Raw genomic sequence first — 22652 nt, forward strand, 5'->3', positions numbered from 1 at the left:
CTCAAGGACAGTGCCACACACATTTTCAAGGCACGGCCTCCATCACAAGGCCATCAAACGGTCTGGTTATCTTATCGTGCTGATTTTTAACTCATACATCAAATATTTAATACTAACTAATTCTTGGCTGAGAAACGAACCGAGAAGTCTGAACACAGCAGACGACAGGAGCATTGAACTAATAAACACTAGTAAATACTAAAAACGGATGAAACTGTCAAGTAGTGTACTTAACAATAGCTTATATACCAGTTTAATTAGTAACTTTAATTATGCCGGCACAGTGATAATGCATTACAGTGATCTTGATGATCTTAGCTCCTTTCTTTTAGTTAAACTGCTCTGAACTGACTATTGCTGACCCTGAGCCAAGGCAATAAAAAGATTAGCTCAGTAAAGGAAACGAAGGGATCGAACTACATGAATGGCTTGTCCCTACACTAGAAAGAGGGCTCAGTTAAGATTACACAGCAGCTAAATCAGTGAACCCTGTACTAGGGAAAGACTGTCTTCACAAAAGGCATCAGAGTTAATTTGTCAGTGATCAGTTATGTCATTTTCTATTGCCTGTCTCATATGAATCCAGACAGGCAAAATTCAGCTTTTAATGTTGTTTATATCTGTATGTGGTGTTTTTAATGTGCTTTAAGACAAACCATGTGCAAATTCATAAGTCAACACCATTGCTGAGTCATTTCTGACGTCACAAACTACCTTGTAACCAATCAGATCCACGAGTGGATCTCTGAGCTGCTGTGAGTGAGTGAGTGGAGGCGGGGCTCATTTGCATATCCATAGAACCACGTATAGTAAATGAGGCAATGGTGTCGAGTTACATTCAAGCTATTTTAAGGCAGGAAGAAAAAAAATTTCAGTGAAAAAACTTTTAAATATGTAATTTTGGTGATCAAAGATGCGTTTTAAGGGATACAATTATTGACTACAGGGGGACTTTAAAGGGATATTTCACTGCTGGAAAGATGAATGTGTATTTAAATTGGGTCATTTATGTAGTAGAAATGTGAAATTACTTTAGAAGTTGGTGCCGTCTAGACTGAGAAAAGCCAGAAAATGTTTTTTTGGCTCATGTGGATGAAAGACAACAACTCCCAGAATGCACTTGCTTCGCTGCCCCACTCCCAAGCCACGCCCACCGGTTACAGAGGGCAGTATCAGAAGACATGATACAACTAGGCTACTAGTCGACTCGAAACTGAAAAGACGCCATTTTATCGTGAGATCCCCCTATGGGCGGGTTGAAGACATGCAGAACGAGCTCCTCCTACTGGCTGGAGTCTCTCGCCTCTGGCCAAAAAAGCCTCTGATGAGCTAAATGACGATTTTTGCGTCATCTGAGTTTTTTTTCCAAACACACAATCCAGAAATCTCTGGTCTCAGGGGGACATGAGGGAGGGAAGATTCGAAAATACTACCGGGTTTCTACTGATACAAAGCTTAATGCTAATCGGTGAAGTATCCCTTTAATACTCACCTGCTATTAGGTATTGACCAGCTTTGTTCCATTTAGGGGCCAGTTTAGCAGTCACTGAATAAGACAAACAGGTCTGCAGAATGGCAGGCAATACTCTTTGAGGAAGGTTGAGCTACAGGATGAAAAAAGAAAGACTATTATTAGCACAAAGGCAAAAGTGGACCAAATCTGATGTGTTTTTTTATTTTTATTCATATGTCACTCAGACCAGTACTGTAATATATGCAATTGTTATACTGTAACCACATGAAATCTAGTCTTTTTCATTCTTGCATATGCGGTCCAAAAATTAAGATACATGTCTGATGTTTTGCAAATGCAACCTCAGTCTGAAGAGTCAAATCAGAATTTACATTTACATCAGACTTTAGTCATTCTTCACAATTCTGTTTTTTCTTTAAAGAAGTTAATAATTGTATTCAGCAAAGACACAACGAAATTGATCAAACGTGACAGTAAAGACATTGATATGTTTATATTCCAAATTAATGTTGTTCTTTTGAACTTTCTATTCATCAAAGAATCCTGAAAAAATAATTATCACAACGGTTTTCAACATTAATAATCAGAAACGTTTCTTGAGCAGCAAATCATCATATTAGAAAGATTTGTGAAGGATCATGTGACACACTGAAGACTGGAGTAATGATGCTGAATATTCAGCTTTGATCACAGGAATAAATTACACTTTAACATATATTCACATGGAAAACAGTATTTTAAATTGTAATATTTCACATTATTACCGTGGCACTATTTTATATCAAATAAAAGCAGCCTTGGTGAGCAGAAGAGACTTCTTTGAAAAACATTTAACTTTAATAGACACTGTTCGGGACGGACAAATAGTGTCAGTCTGGGATAAAGGTCAGACTGAACACATGAAACATGAACATTTGAGATTTGTCTGTACAAACAAGACACAGACAAATCTCTTTACACTAACCTGTAGACCATGCTTCTGTGCAAAGGCCTGGATGATGCCTCTCTTGTGAAATGTAACCTAAGACAAAGTGCAGGGGACAATCAGAATGGACAGTTAAACATAAATACCACGTTCATATACATCAGGTCCAAAAACTAGAGATCAAGGACTTAAAAGAAGCACACAAACTTAATTCAGACCTTCATTCAATGGAGTTGAATTGCTACAAAGCATGTCATCTTTACCCTTTTGGCAACACAAGCACAAATGCCACGGAAGTTATATAAGCACAACATAGTCAATTATTCACCAGTGCAGCCATTGAAGTCTGACAACACATTCACAACTTTTGTGAAATGTGCATCACATTCAAATCAAAGCACCACTGAAGGGGAACCACGGCATCTCGGTGGCTGCTTTTAACAGTGTGAAGTGCTGATTTAATTGGCCTTAGTTCAGGACAGGAAAGGAGATGACAGAGTGTGTGGAATGTGCCTCAAATATTTGGCTTCGCACGGGACGTGCCTTAGCACGAGCTGTGCTGACACGCACACACACACACACAGATGAGAAGTCACGCACATGCAACACCACAGACTTCACTGACAGGTGCAAATGCACGCAAGGTGATGCACGTATCACGAACACTGAGGAAAAAAAGAAGAGCAATAACACGTACTGACAGGAAAAGCAATATAAATCATAAATGTTTTGCCTGACATGGAATTATTCATACAGTATGTTATGGCATTAAATCAAATCATCATTAAATATAATTAAGTTACATTTTATTGGGAAAAAAAAGTTGCATTTTGTGAGCAAGAGCATTGGTTAATTCGTCTATGCAAGTAGGAATACAATTGAGAGACACGTCGAATGCTAAGTGTACTAAACATTAAATATGTCTTGCATGCACACATCATGTGGAAAGTCTGATATAGATATAATTATGTCAAAAAATGATGCATACAGCAACCCAAATACACTAATCAGATTTTATTAGGGCAATTCTACTTTCCTTTTGATCCTAAAAGGCCTACACAGCAAATGATCAGATTTCTGTTTTTGTTCATAATTTATCATCAGCAATTACAGAACATGCAACTTTTAATAAAAATAAAAAAACATTTGTAACAAATGTCACATAAACCCAATATAATAAATATCACATCACTTTGAAAACCTCCAGATGGTTCTGTGATTGCTTGCGTAAAAATGAGAAATTCATTGTTTTCACGCACACCAGGAGGGCAAAACTAGACTTTTCTCCATTGCCCGCCTGTCATTCTTACTAGGTTTGTGCTGATGTCGTAAGACTGTGATATAAAAAACAAAAACACATTTAATATACACCTTATTAATGATGTGTATACAGGCGAGCAGGTGAACCTGGAGTATAAATACAATGCGGTTTCCACTGTTGCTGTCATATTCTGGGCTCACCTGGGGCCGGTTTCACAAAGATAGACTTTGACTATGGCTTAGATATAGTAGATAGTCAGACTTCAGATAGACATCAAAATCAGATCGTTGCACAAAGCACTTAAGACTCTGACTATCTTAAATAGGACTACACAGTGCAGTTTACCCCAGTGGAGAATATGTGTTTGTTGGAGGAGTGTAACAGTTACAAGGACATTTTACTTGGGAAATTTAGCGGAGAATGTAGTAACAAGAAGAAATGTTTAAATTATGAGCCATTTTCCCTTTTCTTTTGGTTGTTTGTAATGTAACTGATTGTTACTGCTGGTTGCCAAGGTACGCAATTGGGAGATATAAAGTCAGAATTGCATGATATAAAGTCGCAATTGCGTGTTATAAAGTCAGAATTGTGAGATAAACTATTCTGAGGTAAAAAAAAAAAAAAGTCAGTCTTTTTTTTTCCCTTAGAATTGGACTTTATATCTCACAATTGTGAGTTTATATCTCACAATTCTGAGAAAATATGTCAGAATTGCGAGATATAAACTCGCAATTGCGTGTTATAAAGTCAGAATTGCGTGATATAAAGTCGCAATTGCGAGAAAAAGTCAGAATTCTGACTTTATAACACGCAATTGCGACTTTATATCTCGCAATTCTGACTTTATAACACGCAATTCTGACTTTATTTCACACAATTCTGACTTTATATCTTGCAATTCTGACTTTATTTCACGCAATTCTGACTTTATATCTCGCAATTCTGACTTTATAACACGCAATTCTGACTTTATATCTCGCAATTCTGACTTTATAACACGCAATTGCGACTTTACTTCACGCAATTCTGACTTTATATCTCGCAATTCTGACTTTATAACACGCAATTCTGACTTTATTTCACACAATTCTGACTTTATATCTCGCAATTCTGACTTTATTTCACGCAATTCTGACTTTATATCTCGCAATTCTGACTTTATATCTCGCAATTCTGACTTTATAACACGCAATTCTGACTTTATATCTCGCAATTCTGACTTTATAACACGCAATTGCGACTTTACTTCACGCAATTCTGACTTTGTATCTCGCAATTCTGACTTTATTTATGTAAACTCGCAATTGTGAGATAAAAAGTCGCAATTATCATTTAAATTTTTTTTTTTTGTGGCGGAAACAAGCTTCCATACCAAGGTGACATAGAGTCTTAGACCTAAGTTAGCCTGGGGGTAAGGTGTCTTTGGTCTAATTTCTTTGGTCTAAATTAAGTCAGTCTTTATTTTTGTGCAACAGTCTAACTTGCATTAGACTAGTCTAAAAAAATAGCTTTGTGAAACCGGCCCCAGCTCGCCTGTATATAGTGTGCATCATTAATAAAGTTGAATTTGGTCTTTTAACACCACTGTTTTAGTACATTAAGGCACTTTCAGTAGTTTTTAAGAACGTCCTGCTGTTTTTAATGTTTTAAATACTGCAACAGGTGCTGCATATGGATCACAAGTGCCCAAAACTTGCACTTTATCTACATATTTTTGTTTTTCTTCTTTGGAGAGGTGATCTAAATATGTGTGGCTTGAAACAGATGTAAAATTGACAGGCTTATGTTGCAGTTTTAGGGATGTTTTGCTTTCCAGGTCTCTGTGCCAGTCACGTGACTGAAAAGGAACAATAGTTATTATCCTACACGATTATTTGCTATACAGTTTTTTTACGCCAATCCATACGACACAATCAGATTAAACTAAATAAATAGTTAAATCACTGCTTAAAAGTAAACAGTTTGGATCAATACTCTCACAAATAAATGCTTAGAATCGAAGTTCTAATCTATTGGCAAACTTATCAAGAATTAGGATAATACAACAATATGCATGTATATATGCTCTCTTGCTCTCCGGTATGATGTACTCTATTTCCTCAACTACAAAATGCAATTGAATCATACATTTAATTAAAAAAAAAATAGTTATATCCATCCACTGTTTATAGCGGCTGCTTATCCTCTCTAAGGTCACAGGAGACCGGAGTTTATTCAGCATTTCGGTTATTTATATATATATATAAAAAAAAATTTAAAGCTGATTGTAAATTATAATTGATATCACACACACACACTATATCATACTTACAGTCATTATAACAGTGATGCCCCCACAATGGCCTAACACAGGTGAGGCAACAACGTCTGAATGCAAGAGAACAAGCTCCCTGAAAGAGAAGGAACAAATAAGACTTTGTTTCAGTTTAGTGGAAGCATGTAATATCTGTGATTGATGCAGTTGAGGTGATTTTGACACTTCCAAGGTCAAAATAGTGAAACATAAAGCACTTCCATCATCCTAGGAAACAAACGAGGGGGTCTGCTTGCCTGGCTGTTAAATAGACAGAATATGTCTTTAAAATCCAATACAGTTTGTAACTCTAGTCTAGTGTGTTGATTTACATAAAGTTGGCATGAAATGGAAGATGTGATAATCTTTTCTTTTCTATTGTGTATATCCAAGTATGTCCAAGTGAAACTGCTTCTCGAACAAGAACAAATGTAGGGCACAACTTGATTTTGTCTATTGGGAATTGATTGGATGGTTGTGGTTTGCTATTGGTGGATCTTATATGAGTGACAGATTGCCCCGCCCTCACGCCAGTACACACGTCATCAGAGACGAGATGTTGCGGAGGGGAAGCTATTTTGATTCAAGAACATGAGGAACGTAAATTAAAAAATGTTGTGCACAGATAAATAATTGCTTTATGTGCATTAAATCACAAGTTAAAGATAATCTATCAAGATATTATAAATATATGTAGAAAAACCATAATACCATGTTTTTATATGAAGAGTTCAGATGCAAATACCTCTAAGTGCCATCTGAAATTTACTTCTAGAATGATCATTTTTATAAAGCTTGTATATTTAAGTTCAATAATTTCACTTAAATGGCAATGCAAATTACCTATTAATTGTTAAATAAAATATTTAAAAAATATATATATACAAGCTTTATAAAAATGATCATTCTAGAAGAAAATTTCAGATGGCACTTAGAGGCTTTTGCATCTTAACTCTTCATATATATATATATATATATATATATATATATATATATACCAGTAACTCGTATTTTAAAACATAATATTTGTCTTTTCACCTGCAGGTTTTCAATTGTTTGTTTCTCAACTCCCCTTCATCGTAACTTTTCGGGAAGAACAGATTTACACAACATAGATTCCTCAGGTCCGGAAGACTGAGGAAAAACAAAGACTGTGTCCCACTTCCACTCATTCTGAAAAGGGAAATCGTGAGGGTTAAACAGGGCAAACTAACAGAGTCACTGATCTGTGACCAAAATGAGCTATTAGTGGTTAATCAGAGACTATCTTGGTCCAAAGATTAAATTAGAAATGACACTTCCAGAGTAATTCCCTCAGATGAGACAAAACTCCAATAAACAGGAGTTTTGCAAAAAGACTTATAATTTAAGAAAGAAAGAAAGAAAGAAAGAAAGAAAGAAAGAAAGAAAGAAAGAAAGAAAGAAAGAAAGAAAGAAAGAAAGAAAGAAAGAAAGAAAGAAAGAAAGTACTTTTTACCTCAGTGAGGTTATACAAATATGTTGAGGTAAAACGGCGAAAGCTTTTGGCGGCAAGAGCGAGACACTAAAGGCTCGCGTGACAGTGTTTTAAGTGAGCACACTCTTATCTGACAGAAACACCTAAACGACATCAACAACAGGCGCCTGAGGCAGCGTTAAGGGCAACCCACTTGAATTATCGTGACTAACGGACATCACTAGATTAACGTGATGGCGATAAACTGCAACGTTTCCGTATTGCGTGAGAACTGTCCTCTCATGAACTTTCGTGAACTTCAGCCGAGTCACTTCGTGTGTTTCGCCGAAACCTATGACCTAATGAGTTGATTGACAGCCCTTGGTCCAATCAAAACAGACACACTAGGAAACCCAGGCATGATACCATCCAATCAGATTTCGTCTTAAGCGGAATGGGCGTTGCCTGGCGAGTTAGGAAATACATTGTTGGTAGTAGGTCCAGTTTTGAAGTAGGTGAAGTGAACGGTTCGTAGGAGAACTTATGAAAGTTTCTGAGCAAGTAACACACATTTAAACAAACCAATGGAAAACAACGGAACAGACGAAAAGGGTGTTAAATATTATCGTTTGTCAGAAGTGGAGGAACGGAACTCATTTAAAAGTACATGGATTATCATTAATAATAAAGTGTACGACGTCACAAAGTTTCTCGAGGAGGTGAGTTTTTAAAATAGAGCCTCAAATGTTCAGTTTGGTGCCAAACACATAGCTAACATTTGCATTATGCTATTGTTTTGGAATTTTGTAATGCATGGATTACGTGTATTGCTTTGTATAAACATAGAACCGCTGAATTGGAATTGTGTAATGCATAATAGAAATATAATATATGTGCATTATAATGCATATTGTTAATAAATTAATGCATTGAAAAAGTCAGCTCAAAACGTCCAGTACAAAAGTTTACACTGCTTAAGGTGAGCACTGAATGGAGTGAACTTTGCCAAAATGCCAAGTGCTCTCAAGAGATTTAATTAACAATAGTTGCCAACTAATGTGTTTGGTGTGAAATTGGCATTAGGGTAGTAACTAATATATCTCGTTAAACAATCAAATGCACTGTTATTTTTGATTAAATTTGCTTTTGGTGGTCAGATTTGTATGAAGAAAAGCTGTAGTTGCACCACACACTACTTTCCTGTAATTGATCAGATAACCACTCTAACATTTCACATCTTTCCCTATTATCTATTTCTATCATTTTCTATATCTAGAGAACCACCTATTCTAAAAAATGTACTCATGCTAGGTCTAAAAGTGCACATAAGGAGGATAGAGGTCGCCCGATAACGACACTAGGTTGGCCCACACTGGCCGATATGGATTAATCAACCAATAGTTTTTAAAATAGATACTGAATGAAAACAAACATAACACATAAACTAGTGCAGAACATTATTACTAAAGTTAAAAAGCAGTACTGAACCTTGAAAACTTTTTAAATATAAAAAATATAAATTATACCCCTTGATCATTCATTTCATTTCATAGTACATTAACTAATGTTTAGAGAAACAACTTTTAAATGTAAAAATGTATTAGTAAATATTGAAATTAACAATGAACTATACTTTTATTAGGCTAACCTTAGTTAATGTTACAAATGGAATCTTATTGCAAAGGGTTAGGCTACCATTTCATATACATCCAAACAGTCATGCTAACTATCGGCCATCTTTAAATATCCACACAAAGGCCATATCATTGAAATTAGACACATGTTTATTGTATATACTCTCACACTCTATTTGCTTCTATTTTAAAACACTTAATGATTATCTAATCAAAATGACGGAAAAAAGGAACTGAAACCGAATGCATTTCTGATTTGTTTATATGTTTCTGTCGGCTGCATGATGATACCGTTTGCTTTCTCAGGTCTCTAGCTTCAAATATGCTACTTCGCTGCATAACGAATGCATAAAAGCGATCAGCTGGATATAAACTAATGCAAATAGATGGTAACAGTTGTGTGTGTCACACTGCTGTTCTCCACTAATGCAGCATTTTATAATGATATGAAAACATGTAGTACTATACTGTTTCATTGTCTGTTTTAAATCCATTTTTGAAGTGTCTGGCCTTACGTGTCAAAACAAACTCCACGAGGTGTCAGTGTTAGTTTTCATTTGGCCTCTAGAGGCCGCTCTCGTACTGTATAATGACAGCAGGCTCTTCTCAGCCGCTCCAGCAACGGACGCAACCCGGAAAACTATCGGTATGGAAATTGCCCATAACAGATTGTTCCAGAAATTGGTAATCGGTGCCGATTAATCTGCAAAAACTATCAATTGGTCGACGTATGGATGCATGACTGATGACACTTAAATCAACTGATAACTTCCTAGGGAACCGTTTTAAAAGAGCAATCAAGTTTAAAAGGGATTTATAGAGCTTTGCTTTCGAGTTTGATCTTCTGATGTATTTGCTGATGTCCACAGCACCCCGGAGGAGAGGAGGTGCTGCGAGAGCAAGCGGGTGGAGACGCCACCGAGAGTTTCGAAGATGTCGGCCACTCGACAGATGCACGCGAGATGGCCAGTTCTCTGCTCATAGGAGAACTGCATCCAGTAAGTCCACCAGAAATCAGGACTATAGTTGAGCATTAGTGTGAAGAAAACATTGTGTGCTTTCTGACATTTCTGCTTTTGTGAATATACTCTATTTACAGAAATATTAAAAAAAGTATTTCAATATTGAAATATTTTAATAATTTTGTATTAAAAGTAAATCAAGAAAAAAACTGAAAGGCTAGACAATTCCACAGCAGCTCCTAGTAAATGAAATTTAGGCTTTGAGGGATAGACACACATTTCTTCAGTGGGTTGTACTGTTATTCAATGTGTTTTTGTATTGTTCTGCTGATGAAACACTGCAAAAATATCTTTCCAAGAGTTTTCAGTAAACAAAAAAACTCCCGACAATATGAGCTGTGGAAAATTATGAGTGATCTAGGAGCTTTTTACAGCGGATGCCATTGAAAACACGGTAAGTTTAACCCTCATAGCCTTGATGGTGCAGCTCTGAATAAGGTTATATGGAAGCTTGTTTCTGCCACAGAATAAATGTAAAAAAAAATAATAATAATAATAAAAGGTAACTGTGACTTTTTATCTCACAAAACTTTTTTTCTCAGAATTCTGAGATATAAACTTTATAAATGTTTTGTTTTTTTCTCAGAATTGTGTGTTTATAATTCACAGTTCTGAGGGGAAAAAAAGTCTATAAAGTTTATACCTCGCAATTCTGAGATAAAAAGTAAGACTTACGAGACAAACAAACAATTCTGAGATAAAAAAGTAAGACTTACGAGACAAACAAACAATTCTGAGATCAAAAGTAAGACTTACGACAAACAATTCTGAGATAAAAAGTAAGACTTACGAGACAAACAAACAATTCTGAGATCAAAAGTAAGACTTACGACAAACAATTCTGAGATAAAAAGTAAGACTTACAAGACAAACAAACAATTCTGAGATAAAAAGTAAGACTTACGAGACAAACAAACAATTCTGAGATAAAAAGTAAGACTTACGAGACAAACAAACAATTCTGAGATAAAAAGACTTACGAGACAAACAAACAATTCTGAGATAAAAAAGTAAGACTTACGAAACAAACAAACAATTCTGAGATAAAAAGTAAGACTTACGAAACAAACAAACAATTCTGAGATAAAAAGTAAGACTTACGAGACAAACAAACAATTCTGAGATAAAAGTCAGACTTATGAAACATAAACTCACAATTCTGAGATAAAAAGTAAGACTTACGAGACAAACAAACAATTCTGAGATAAAAAGACTTACGAGACAAACAAACAATTCTGAGATAAAAAAAGTGAGACTTACGAAACAAACAAACAATTCTGAGATAAAAGTCAGACTTATGAAACATAAACTCACAATTCTGAGATAAAAAGTAAGACTTACGAGACAAACAAACAATTCAAAGTCAGCCTTACTAGACATAAACATGCATTTCTGAGATTAAAAGTAAGACTTGTAAACTTTTTTTTTGTTTATAGTTTACTTTTTTTTGTTTATATCTTGACTTGCAATTTGAACTTTATATTTTGCAGTTAAAAGATTATATCTCACAATTCTGAGAAAATGAAAAACTCAATTTTGAGAAAAAAAAGTCACAATTATCTTTTTAATTTTTTTTTTTATTCTGTGTCGGAAACAAGCTTCGATTTAGCTCTTGAGGGCTGTTATTTTAAATTGTACCCTGCATGTTTTTTCAAGGTCTGTTTTGCATCTGTTGCTTTGCAACCATCAGTCAGCACTGGCGGTCTGGCACACAAAAACACATGAATAATCATTAATGATTTATAGTTTCAGTGAAGGGATTACATCACACCTATAGATGCCAATGGTAACCGATGCGATTTACAAATATGTACATATATCCAGAAATACAACCAAAGTCACAAACGTCCCAATCCCCCTGAGATATCTGGGAATGTTCCATGAAAAGTCTGTTGATTCATAGTTGTATCTAACGAAATCCGAGATGTTTTCATAGACCTCCAGGGGCATTGATACTATCAATAACCTGGAATCCATCTGGAATCCTCTCGAAGGACCTGTAATGCTGCTGGATTTAGCACACAGATGCTATCAGGGAGTTCCTGTGTCAGGAGTGGAGTTGTGCACCTTGCAGAAATCAATTCAGAATGCATTTTAAATTCTAGTTCATTTGGTTGTGAGATAGCAAACGGCATGCAGAACAGTAATTACATTTTAAAGAAGTAGAATTAAAATTCAAAGAAATGTATAGAACTGCGGTGAGGTATTTTGATTCATAATAACAAATCTTTTTCAGTTTCGATCACAGGAAGAAATTACAAATTTAAAACACATTCAAATAGAAAACAGTTATTTTACATTGTAATAATATTTCACAATATTTACTGTATTTTTGATCAAATTAGAGCAGCCTTAGAGCAGAAGAGACTTCTTTCAAAAACATACAAAAAAAAAAAAGTCTTACCAACATATTTGACCAGTTGCATGTCGTGTGAAAAAGAAAGTACCCCCTTTTGAATTCTATGGTTTTACATGTCGGGACATAGTAAAAAAAATCATCTGGTCCTTGGCAAATAGGGCAAATACAACCTCAGATGAACAACAACACATGATATATTACACTGTGTCATTGTTTATTTAACAAACACTTGGCCCAAATAGAGAAGCCATAGTTGACAAACTAAGTACACACTTACTGCTTCTATAGGAATGAAGAGGGTTAGTATCAGTCAGGCTCTGCTAATCAAACGCCTTTGATTAATTGATCATCAGCAAGTGTGACCAACTCTATAAAAGCAGAAGTTTTGGCAGTTTCAGGTGTGTGTTAACGCAATATCAAGGAGGAAAGACATCAGCAATGATCTTAGAGAAGCAATTGTTCCTGCCCACCAATCTGGTGAGGGTTACAAGGTCATTTCCAAACAAATTAAAAGTCCATCATACAGTAAGGAAGATTATTCACAAGTGGAAAACGGTCAAGGCGGTTGTCGGACGTCAGATAGCATGTTAAATGTTAAAGTCCATGACAGTACAATTAGAAAAAGACGGGACAAGTATGGCATGTCTGGAAGGGTTGCCTGGAGAAAGCTTCTTCTCTCTGAAAAGAACACGGCAGCACGGCTTAGGTCTGAACAAACCTCAAGACTTCTGGAACAATGTCCATTGGATAGACGAGACCAAAGTGGAGATGTTTGGCCATAATGCACAGAAAGCTAAACGCAGAACATCAGCACAAACGCCTCATTCCAGCTGTCAAACACTGTGGTGGAGGGCTGAGGATTTGGGCTTGATTTGCAGTCACAGGACCCGGTCACCTTCAGTCGTAGAGTCGACCACAAACTCTGAAGTCAAATGTGAAGCCGATCTATCCGACAGCTGAAGCTCGGCTGAAACTGGGTCCTGCAACAGGACCGTTATCCCAAGAACACCAGCAAATTTACACCAGAATGTCTGAAAAAGAAAAGATCATAAGATGTCATGTGTCGTTGTTTATCTGATGTTGTATTGACCTAATTTTAAGGCCTATTTAATGGTAATTCATTCTTCTTTGTCAATAAAATGTGAAAAAACTGTGATATTTTGTTTAATCATGCCTCTCCTCTGCTTTCCTCTCAGGACGACAGGGACAAGATTCCCAAACCACCAGTACGTAAAGCATTTCTCAGATCATATTTTCTCTCCATGTTCCTGGTTTTAACACACACACACACACACACACACACACACACACACACACACACACACACACACACACACACACACACACAGCACTTTCACTGTTTTTGTCTCACATTTGGTAAGAACCACCTAAAAGTGCATTTGGTTTTCTGTTGAACAGGACTCGCTTGTAACAACCGTACAAGAAACGACAAGGTAAGTTTACATTTATGCACAAACACGCCTAAGAACATCTGAGGGTTTAGATATTTCTAAGAAATCCAGATTTCTTGTTACACACACACACACACGACATCTTTTCTTCTTGTATGAGTGAGGGATCATGTTCTTTTGAGTCCATTGTTTATTATTTTTTTACTTTCCATTGTAGTTCAGAAACGGCAAGTATCCGGTTAATAATTCAAGATAATTACCAAGTGCTTTGTTCCAAATCTTCTGTGTCATCTCTTGTTCCAGCTGGTGGTCAAACTGGTTGATTCCTGCTGTCGCCGCTGTGATTGTCACGTTCATGTACCGCATTTACACCGCAGAGCAGGCATGATGGGATGCCTTTCTCTGATGAAACTACAGTACCCATAATCCATTTCAGGTTTAACCATTACCATAAAGATTCTACAAATGAAGGCAACTTTTGTGTTAGTTTCAATGTTTGTTGTCAAGTTTATCCCTTGAGATTTAATTCCTGATATGCAGATGTATTGTATGATAAATGAAAGTATATTTTAGATCTACTTTGAGCATTATAAATATGTACGCTAAAGATGAAGTTTTGGTTGTCTAATTGTTTGTCTGTTGTGTAAAACTGTATTCCATTATTCAGTTGAAATATCTAGGCTGAAATATACTGAATATTATCACATACGTAAACACAACGGTTTGTTCCTCAAAGAAATAATTTAATTTCGCTTGAAATGCATAATTTTCACATGCAAGCTGATCCTACTTGGACCAGGGAGAAATTATACAAATTGTTAGATCAAAAAAAAAAAAAATAATAAAAAATTATGAATAAAATGGAAGATGATATTGTTTATTAAAATCAGGTAATTATTTAATCATTAACATGGCAATTGTGACAGATTCAAGATTAATTATTATTATTAGCTGCTGATAATCATATTAAGCTCCAAAATCAAAAGTAAAAAAAAAAAAAAAAGATTTTGCATAAATAAAATGAAGATTATTTTTTAGGAGCATTAAGATTTTTTTGAATTGTGACATTATTTTTATGACAATCGAGTACATGTTTTGCCGAGTTCTCATCTGCAATATTTATTTTGCATTACAATAATGTTCATTTGTCTTGAAAATAATGTTGCAGTGCAAAAACGGTCTTCGTTTGATTTATGCAAAACATAATCTAATATTTCTCTTTTGATTTTGTGGAGAAAGATGAAGCTAAACTGTTCAGAATGTGATTGTACACTATCTAACCAAAAGATATCATTATGTGCTTATTAGTCGGTCAGCGTGAATCTTTAGTGAAGAGCAACACTGTTATAGTTCTGTTCTGGCAGTCGATGTGCCATTTAAATGCACACCTTGAACGGTGCTTATACATTCCCCCTTTTTTTTTTTTTAACAAACTGAATGTAATATACTTGTATATGATAAGAGATACAAGCAACTTTCCCATATACATGTTGATCCAGATGTTTGCAGTGTCTTCATTGCTGCTGCTGCCACACACACACTAATGCTGATGTGAGAGAGTCACACACACTGTAACCAGTGGCTCAAATCATTCAGCTTTATTGTGTCCCAATAAACAAAGAAACTGCTTGTGTGACTTGCTGTCATCTTCATTTATATAGCGCTTTTAACCATGTAGATTGATAATACATTGATAATACATTTACATTGCTGTAAACTCATTTCAGTAAAAAGTTATCCTTATGCATTTTTATAACTTTTCCAAAAGGTTTTTTTCGTGGCAGAAGAACCATTCAGTCAGCAGTTCTTAAAATAACCATTTATTTTACTAAGTGTGAATTGAAGAACATTTGAATAAACTAAAGAACCTTTTTCCACTATAAAGAAACGTTTGTTCTTCTATGGATGGCAATTTAGATGCCAATAAACAACCTTGATTATTAAGAGTGTATATAGTGGGCTCCAAACAATATTTTAAGACAAATTATGAATGTCACTTCATTATATGATACCATATCAAACCAAGCAACATTTATGATTAAAAAAAATCAATGGATATTGTTATTTTCTAGTTGACTTCATACATGCATTAAAAATCAACTTGAGACCTGTTAGTGCAAAGTCATCTAAAAATGTTCTGAGAAAAGGTATAGCAGCATTTAAGCATAGATATCTGAATTGATCGTTTGTTATCTAATCTAATGCAATGACATTCAGAAGTGTGAAATAGTTTATGTTTAGACCTTTAGTATCAGGAAATGCTACAACACTGACATCTGCTGGAGATCAGAGATGCTGCAACACCACTGGAAAGCCACTCATCTCAGTGTCATCGTCATGAAAAATAGCTTTAAATGGAGAGCCACAATATGTTCTCCTAGTAGAGCACAGTTAAATATAGGGTGACCAACCGTCCTGTTTTCCCAGGACATGTCCTGTTTTCACGTCCTGTCCTGGCCGTCCTGTCTGTTTTTTGTAAAGTGGTGAAAATGTCCTGGTTTTCATTATTTTTCATTGGGCCATTAAGCGTGTACTTTAAATACATGCTTGCCTTTGCACACAAAACATATGAAACCGACTTTGGCTTCGCACCGTCTTGTTATAATCAGCGCGTTCCTCAAATTCAATCCGCAGCAGCAAGCAGAGCGCACGTCAGAATACAGAGGCCTGTGTGTGTGTGTGTGTGTGTGTGTGTGTGTGTGTTCACTGTTCATCTCAGCCTCATTGGTCTGTCACACTGCTCTTCAATGTCAGAATATTTGAAATGACCAATCAAATCAAAGTAGGCGGACTTTACGTTCACAGACACAGAATTTCAATTTTAGCAGCGTGACTTGACCAGGACTCGACGGTCGACGCTTCAGTTGATATGTAAGTAGCTAACAGCGAAAAAAAAAAGCCCAAATGTAAATTCACAGATGATTTACAGAGAAAATACGCGTGTTTTCGTTTCGGTCGGGATCCGTGTAAAGCAGAATGCTTGAACTGCAAAGCTGGCACGTACGTGTCAGTGTCAAATAAAGGTGCTAGCGATCTAGAAGCCCACATAAAGAAATTATAGGCTACAAGAGAACATCAGGAGGATTGAAATATATATATATATATATATATATTTTTTTTTTAATACTGAAATAGTGTAGTAGTTTTTTTATTTTAGTGGTAGATTTTTAACCTATGACCATGAAAAGAAATAGTGTCATGTAAAAGGTGTTAAAAGCTAAACTTTTTTTTTTTAATAGTAGGCCTATTCTATTGTTTCGGTCCAAACATTGAATGGAAAGGATGTATTACTTTATGTATTAAAGTACAATAACATAGTTGCAAGGTTGTGAACGCATTTGTCAATTATTTTTTTATGCATTCACCCCAACCACGCCCCCAATCCCTTAACCACGCCTCCCAGACCACGCCCCCGTCCATCAACCACGCCCCCGTCCTGTTTTCTGAAAACTAAAATATGGTCACCCTAGTTAAATATAAACTACTATTAATACAAGTCCTTATTATAATCATCAGCTGTCATCTCATTTAGCTCTTCATCATCAGTGTCTACAATTCTCTGGTTTAAAATGTCAATTTAGCGTGTCAGGTCATCTCTCACATTGTGACATACTTATATATATTTTTACTTTAATGTTTCAGCTTGTAATCGCATCTAAACTGCTTTGGACTACGTTACACCATATATTTGCTCATTACATGTAAACATGTAAATAAAAAAGCCATTTTAGATCAAGTGTACCTGTCCACTCCTGCAGTAGCTGGTCATTAATGGTGTTGTAACTTCGCAGTGTGTTTGTTTGGTCTGATAACAGCATGTTTGGAAGCTCTCACTGACCTGTAGCTGTACTGACACACACACACACACACACACACACACGTTGGACATGTTGTGGTGTGTTTTTACTCTTCTGCTGGTTACATCTGAAGCCTGTTTCCCAGTTCCAGCAACTGCACTGTAAGTGTTTCCATCTAAACCACTCTCACTGGATGTACTGGTGTCTAGCGCTGCAGGGAACACACACATGCAGATATCTAGACTCAATAAACGGGCAGATCCACAAGACGTCAAAGCATCAAGCTTTACATATTTCACCAAGCAGAAACACATGATTTGAGCGATCGTTGAGTGGGAGAAAACAGACACATTTTCCGTCTTCACACAATAGGTGTGTCCCAATTAGTGTACTTATGCACTATTCTAGTACAAATAGTGCGAGTAGTGTTCACACTGAAAAAAAGTGTGTCTTTAAATACCTGAATAATGCACTTAAAGGGATAGTTCACCCAAAAATGAAAATTCTGTCATCATTTACTCTCCCTCAAGTTGTTCCAAACCTGTATGAGTTTCTTTCTTCTGTTGAACATGAAGGAAGATATTTTGAAGAATGTCGATAACAGCTGACGGCATGCATTGACTTCCATAGTATTTTATTTCTTGTGCCGTCAACTGTTTGATATATTTTACATTCAACAGAAGAAATAAACTCATGAAGGTTTGGAACAACTTGAGGGAGAGTAAATGATGACAGAATTTAGATTTTTGGGGGTGAACTATCCCTTTAATTCACCGAAAAATCAAAGGCTGCATGTGAAATCGCATACTTACAGTAGATGAAAAATAGTATATGACAAAAGAAGTATGTCTGAATTCACAGAACTCATAAAAGAGTAGACACAAAGTACCCGGATGACCTACTTCTTCCAGGAATATTCACTTTACTATCCCATGAGGCCACAGGAGAGGATTTATGAATGGCAGTGAAGCGATAAACTGTCCCTGTCCCAAATGGCACACTTTATGTGCACTTGCGGTCTTGATAACAATCGTGCGGCATTACGTCACGAAAGTGTGGACTTGAACGAAGATCACGAGGGCTTAGGGCTCCATTTGAGACAGGGCCACTGAAGCTGGTGTAGGTCACATGATTATGAAAGCATGGGGGATGTAGTACATCCAGATTAGATTCATACTGTATACTCTATTTCATTCGCAAAGTAATTACTTTCAAAATAAGTATCTACTCAAGAATAGTGTGCGATTTCAGACACAGTCGAAGTGTGTAATGTTGGACACTTCATGCACTCTCAACTGTCACAGCTTTCCTTATAGCGGAGAGGAAGGGATCAGACTCTGATGCTGGATGACTAAATAACCTTATCAAATTCATACACTAGATGGTTGAGTACATAGTGAAAAGAATAAGTGCATAATATTGTGTAATTTGGCACAATACTGTCAACTACTGTCTGGAACAGGGCAGAACATGATTTCACCAAGTGCAACATGTTCCTGTATCAGCATCTTTTGTTGATCCTGGAACAACATTAGAACCGACCAATCAGATTTGAGGGAGAAGTTTACAGTTTATGTCAAGTTTAGGCTTATAAGCAGGGTTAGATGCTTCTACATCAGTGTTATTCACCATCATTTCCCTCTGATTTTACTCATAACCTATTGCCCATAGGTTATGAGTAAAATCAGAGGGAAATGATGGTGAATAACACTGATGTAGAAGCATTAGGTTTAGGGGTAGGGATAGGGTTATGGTTAGGAATACATTTTCGGATATCAATGTTGTTCCAGGATCAACAACATATGTTGACCCACACTGTAAATTTTTTTATGATCAATAGGTTATAACAACATGTTTTTACATTGCTTTAAATCATCAAAATAAGCTAAGCAGTTTTCATAATTTTTTTATACGTTATATACAAGATTCAACTTTTTTTTTTAAAGTCAGTTTAATGTAATTAAAGTTAAAATTACTTAAACATCCAAATTGATTGTACTTAAAAATGTAAGGCAGCAACGTGTCTAACTTAGCAAACCAGGAAGTGTGTGGAACAGCAAGTGAAAGTATTATATTATACATTATAAGTTTGTAAATAAATAAATCATCACACTAGAATGATTTCTGAAGGATCATGTGACAATATAAAGACAGAAGTAATGCTGAAAATTCAGTTTTGATCACAGGAATAAATATATTCACATACAAAACAGCTATTTTAAATTATAATAATATTTCACAATATCATTATTTTTACTGTATTTTTTTATCACATACATGCAGCCTTGGTGAGTATAAGAGACTTCTTTCAAAAATATATATTATTCCAATACATTATTCCATATTTTTGACCAATAATGCATATATTGCATACTGGGGAAAATAAGCTCAATCATCTAAATAATGTTTCAATGCAAACAATCTTAATGGTCCGATGGTTCCAAAAATAGGCTTCGTTTTCTTTTCATAGAGTGAAATGGTTTTGACAGTTTCTATGATATTAACCCTAAATATATTTTGGCATATATTAAAGGTAAGCCTATATTTATTGCATATTTAATGAATATAAAAACTCTACTGCGCCAGTGCCAGGATTTTCAGCAGGAGCCATGGACTAAAATTAGGCAGATTAGACACATTATACATAGTTTTTATAAAAAAACTACATGATGTTGTATTACATTACAATCAGTTACAGTAGTATTCTTCATTAAAGTTATTATAAATCCCGTTTTTTTACATTTTTGTGGGTTGGCAGGGAGTCTAGATGGCGGTCCCTGCATCTAACCTCTGACCTCAAGTCTCTTTATAGGAACTTCATAGAGTAACTTGTTCTGTTCCTAAAGAGAGTGTAAACGTGCATGTTGACATACTGACTCTGGATATAGAGCAAGGCGAGCTGGAGCCAGTAGTATGTGGGCGTAACCAGTGTGTAACTGATTACTACAGGACTGCAGTCTGCGCGTATATACACATGTGGAGCTGTTGTTTGTTACCAAGTCTTCACATACATGCTCCTCCGAAGGGATTCTCCTGGAATGATACATTCTGTGACTGGACATTACACACCTGGAATGATGAGCATAATGAATGAGGAGCAGATGGAGAACGGAACGGACTCCGATGACGATCTTCAACCCGAGGAGATTCCCGCGTACCTGAAGGACAGGAGAAGAGCCAAGTCGTTACCTGCGTATCCAGATCAGGCGAAACTGTACCACCAGATCTCCCAGAGCTGCAGGAAACACGTGAAGTTCGCGGACGCGCTCGGGTTAAATCTGGCGAGCGTCAAACACTTCAGCACGAGCGAGGATCCTCAGATTCCAGCCAAAGTGTTTAACAGGCTGAAGAGTTTCCCCCTTCATAAGGACCGAGAGTTCATGGATGACTTGTGCATGAACATCAAGTCCACTCTGGCACTGGACTGTCTGGTTCCGACGTTCAAGATGCCCGTGGAGTCCGGAGACTTGAAGACGCGGCTCACGCGCTGTCGCGTCGCGCTGGAAAGCGTCACGGTCACACAGTTTGATGTCCGCGGGATCATACGGGCGATGGGAAGGAGAGAGGTTGGGGTCAGGTATACTTTCAACGACTGGCTGTCGTTCGTGGACGCGCAAGCCATCCCCGTGCCCACCGAGGACACGGCGCACGGAGCGCGCTTCTCCTTCACCATGTTCACGCCTCCTTTCTTAGATCCGAGCGCTTCTGTGCACTTCGCCGTGTACATGAGGGATGGTAAATCTGAGTTCTGGGACAACAACGATGGGCTGAACTATTCCCTTAAGTACCACAGCTCGTCATCCATTGAGACCGCAGCTTTCCACGCGATATGAAGGGATGCGCTTTCACGCACGGCACGCTGCGCCACATCTGTGCGTTTTGACCTCACAACTGACTAAAACGAAGGACTGATATTACAAAACATACATGAATGTGCTCTCAAGCGGATATCAACGCTCAAGGTTATACTATAGAATGGACTGATAATTCAAGTCAAGTCACCTTTATTTCTATAGCGCTTTTTACAATATATATATATATATATTTTTTTTTTGTAAGCAGCTTCACAGTGATAAACAGGAAAATAGCAATCAATGATCACCAATCAAATATGAGACAATTCAAAATGTGAAATTTTTTGCAAACTCTAAAAAGACAGTAGTGTCAATATTCAGCTCAATTCAGTTCAGTTCAACAAGTTCAAAAATGAATGATGAAACGAGTTCAATTCAGCTTATCAGAAGAGCGTTCAGTTCAATACCAGTGTTGATGTTGCAAGATTGGTCAATTGTCTTGATTGGTCCAGCTCAATTCAGTTAAGTTTTGTTCTCATCCAATAGTGTGAAAACAATTTGATGACATTACTGAATATTAAGTTCAGTAATAAAAGTATTGTCCTAGTATTAAAATGTTTTAAATGAACAGTTAAAATAAAAAAAAATAAAAAAAAAGAAGAAGAAGAAGAAGAAGAAATTTCTGTCATCATTTAGCTGTTCTAATCCCATTTGACTTTCTCTTTTCCTTGGGAAGCAAGTTCAGTTTGAGTTCAGTTTAGAGCATTTAAACACATGGTAACAATGAAATGTGACGCTTTTTGAATATGCAAATCACATCTTTTTAGTGAGAAAATGACTTAAATTGTGGACTATTTCTCACTCACATAAAGTTATTGTATGATTCCAGGAGACTAACTCCCGCTTTCACAGACAAGGCTTAAGATAGTCCCAGGCTAAAATGCATGTTTGAGCTGTTTAACTGAAAGCAACTCACACTGACATATCTTAAAATATGTCACGGCCATTGTTTTGTGTCAAGATGCACATCAGTGATGTGTTTTTCCCCCTAAAGCACAAGGCCTAATCCTGGCTTAATCTAAGCCCTGTCTGTGAAACCAGGCCTATAGTGCAGAAGTTGTCTGGACTGCTTTATTGTGCCTTTTTGAAGCGTGACGTGATGTTTAGGAGACTGTTGCATGGAAAAGAGCAACTTGGACATTCTCCACAACTTCTCCAGAAGAAAGAAAGTCAGGCCTTACGTACG

The 22652-nt window shown here is 36.4% G+C and overlaps 3 protein-coding genes across 3 annotated transcripts in view; 2 read left to right on the forward strand and 1 right to left on the reverse strand.

Moving 5' to 3' along the window:
- Positions 1 to 7744, reverse strand: part of cUnh18orf63 (chromosome Un C18orf63 homolog) — a 34802-nt gene extending 27058 nt beyond the window's left edge. The window contains exons 1-5 of the mRNA XM_084398776.1: positions 7431 to 7744; positions 6992 to 7126; positions 5972 to 6050; positions 2439 to 2495; positions 1493 to 1604 (exon numbers count right to left, since the gene is read on the reverse strand). Coding sequence (XP_084254902.1) covers positions 1493 to 1604; positions 2439 to 2495; positions 5972 to 6050; positions 6992 to 7125 — 382 coding nt within the window. The 5' untranslated portion in view covers position 7126; positions 7431 to 7744. The remainder of the gene's footprint in view (positions 1 to 1492; positions 1605 to 2438; positions 2496 to 5971; positions 6051 to 6991; positions 7127 to 7430) is intronic.
- On the forward strand, positions 7714 to 15444 carry cyb5a (cytochrome b5 type A (microsomal)). The gene is made up of 5 exons (XM_084398781.1): positions 7714 to 8107; positions 9892 to 10020; positions 13600 to 13629; positions 13823 to 13857; positions 14119 to 15444. The coding sequence occupies exons 1-5, from the start codon at positions 7973 to 7975 to the stop codon at positions 14201 to 14203; spliced, it is 414 nt and encodes a 137-aa protein (XP_084254907.1). The 5' UTR covers positions 7714 to 7972; the 3' UTR covers positions 14204 to 15444.
- Positions 15445 to 20364: 4920 nt separating this feature from the next.
- On the forward strand, positions 20365 to 21842 carry ppp1r3g (protein phosphatase 1 regulatory subunit 3G). Its single transcript, XM_084398779.1, has one exon. It carries the CDS (start codon positions 20624 to 20626, stop codon positions 21443 to 21445), a length of 822 nt encoding a protein of 273 aa, XP_084254905.1. The 5' UTR covers positions 20365 to 20623; the 3' UTR covers positions 21446 to 21842.
- The last annotated feature ends 810 nt before the right edge of the window (positions 21843 to 22652 follow it).

This window comes from Rutilus rutilus, assembly GCF_951802725.1.
Source record: "Rutilus rutilus genome assembly, chromosome: 24".
NCBI classification, from domain to species: Eukaryota; Metazoa; Chordata; class Actinopteri; order Cypriniformes; family Leuciscidae; genus Rutilus; species Rutilus rutilus.

Excerpts from the sequence above, each read along its gene's own strand:
- cyb5a (XM_084398781.1), top strand. The coding sequence starts at position 7,973 with ATGGAAAACAACGGAACAGACGAAAAGGGTGTTAAATATTATCGTTTG. Across the intron at positions 8,108-9,891 it reads TCACAAAGTTTCTCGAGGAG|CACCCCGGAGGAGAGGAGGT; the intron begins GTGAGTTTTTAA and ends TGATGTCCACAG. Across the intron at positions 13,630-13,822 it reads ACAAGATTCCCAAACCACCA|GACTCGCTTGTAACAACCGT; the intron begins GTACGTAAAGCA and ends TCTGTTGAACAG.
- ppp1r3g (XM_084398779.1), top strand. The coding sequence starts at position 20,624 with ATGCTCCTCCGAAGGGATTCTCCTGGAATGATACATTCTGTGACTGGA.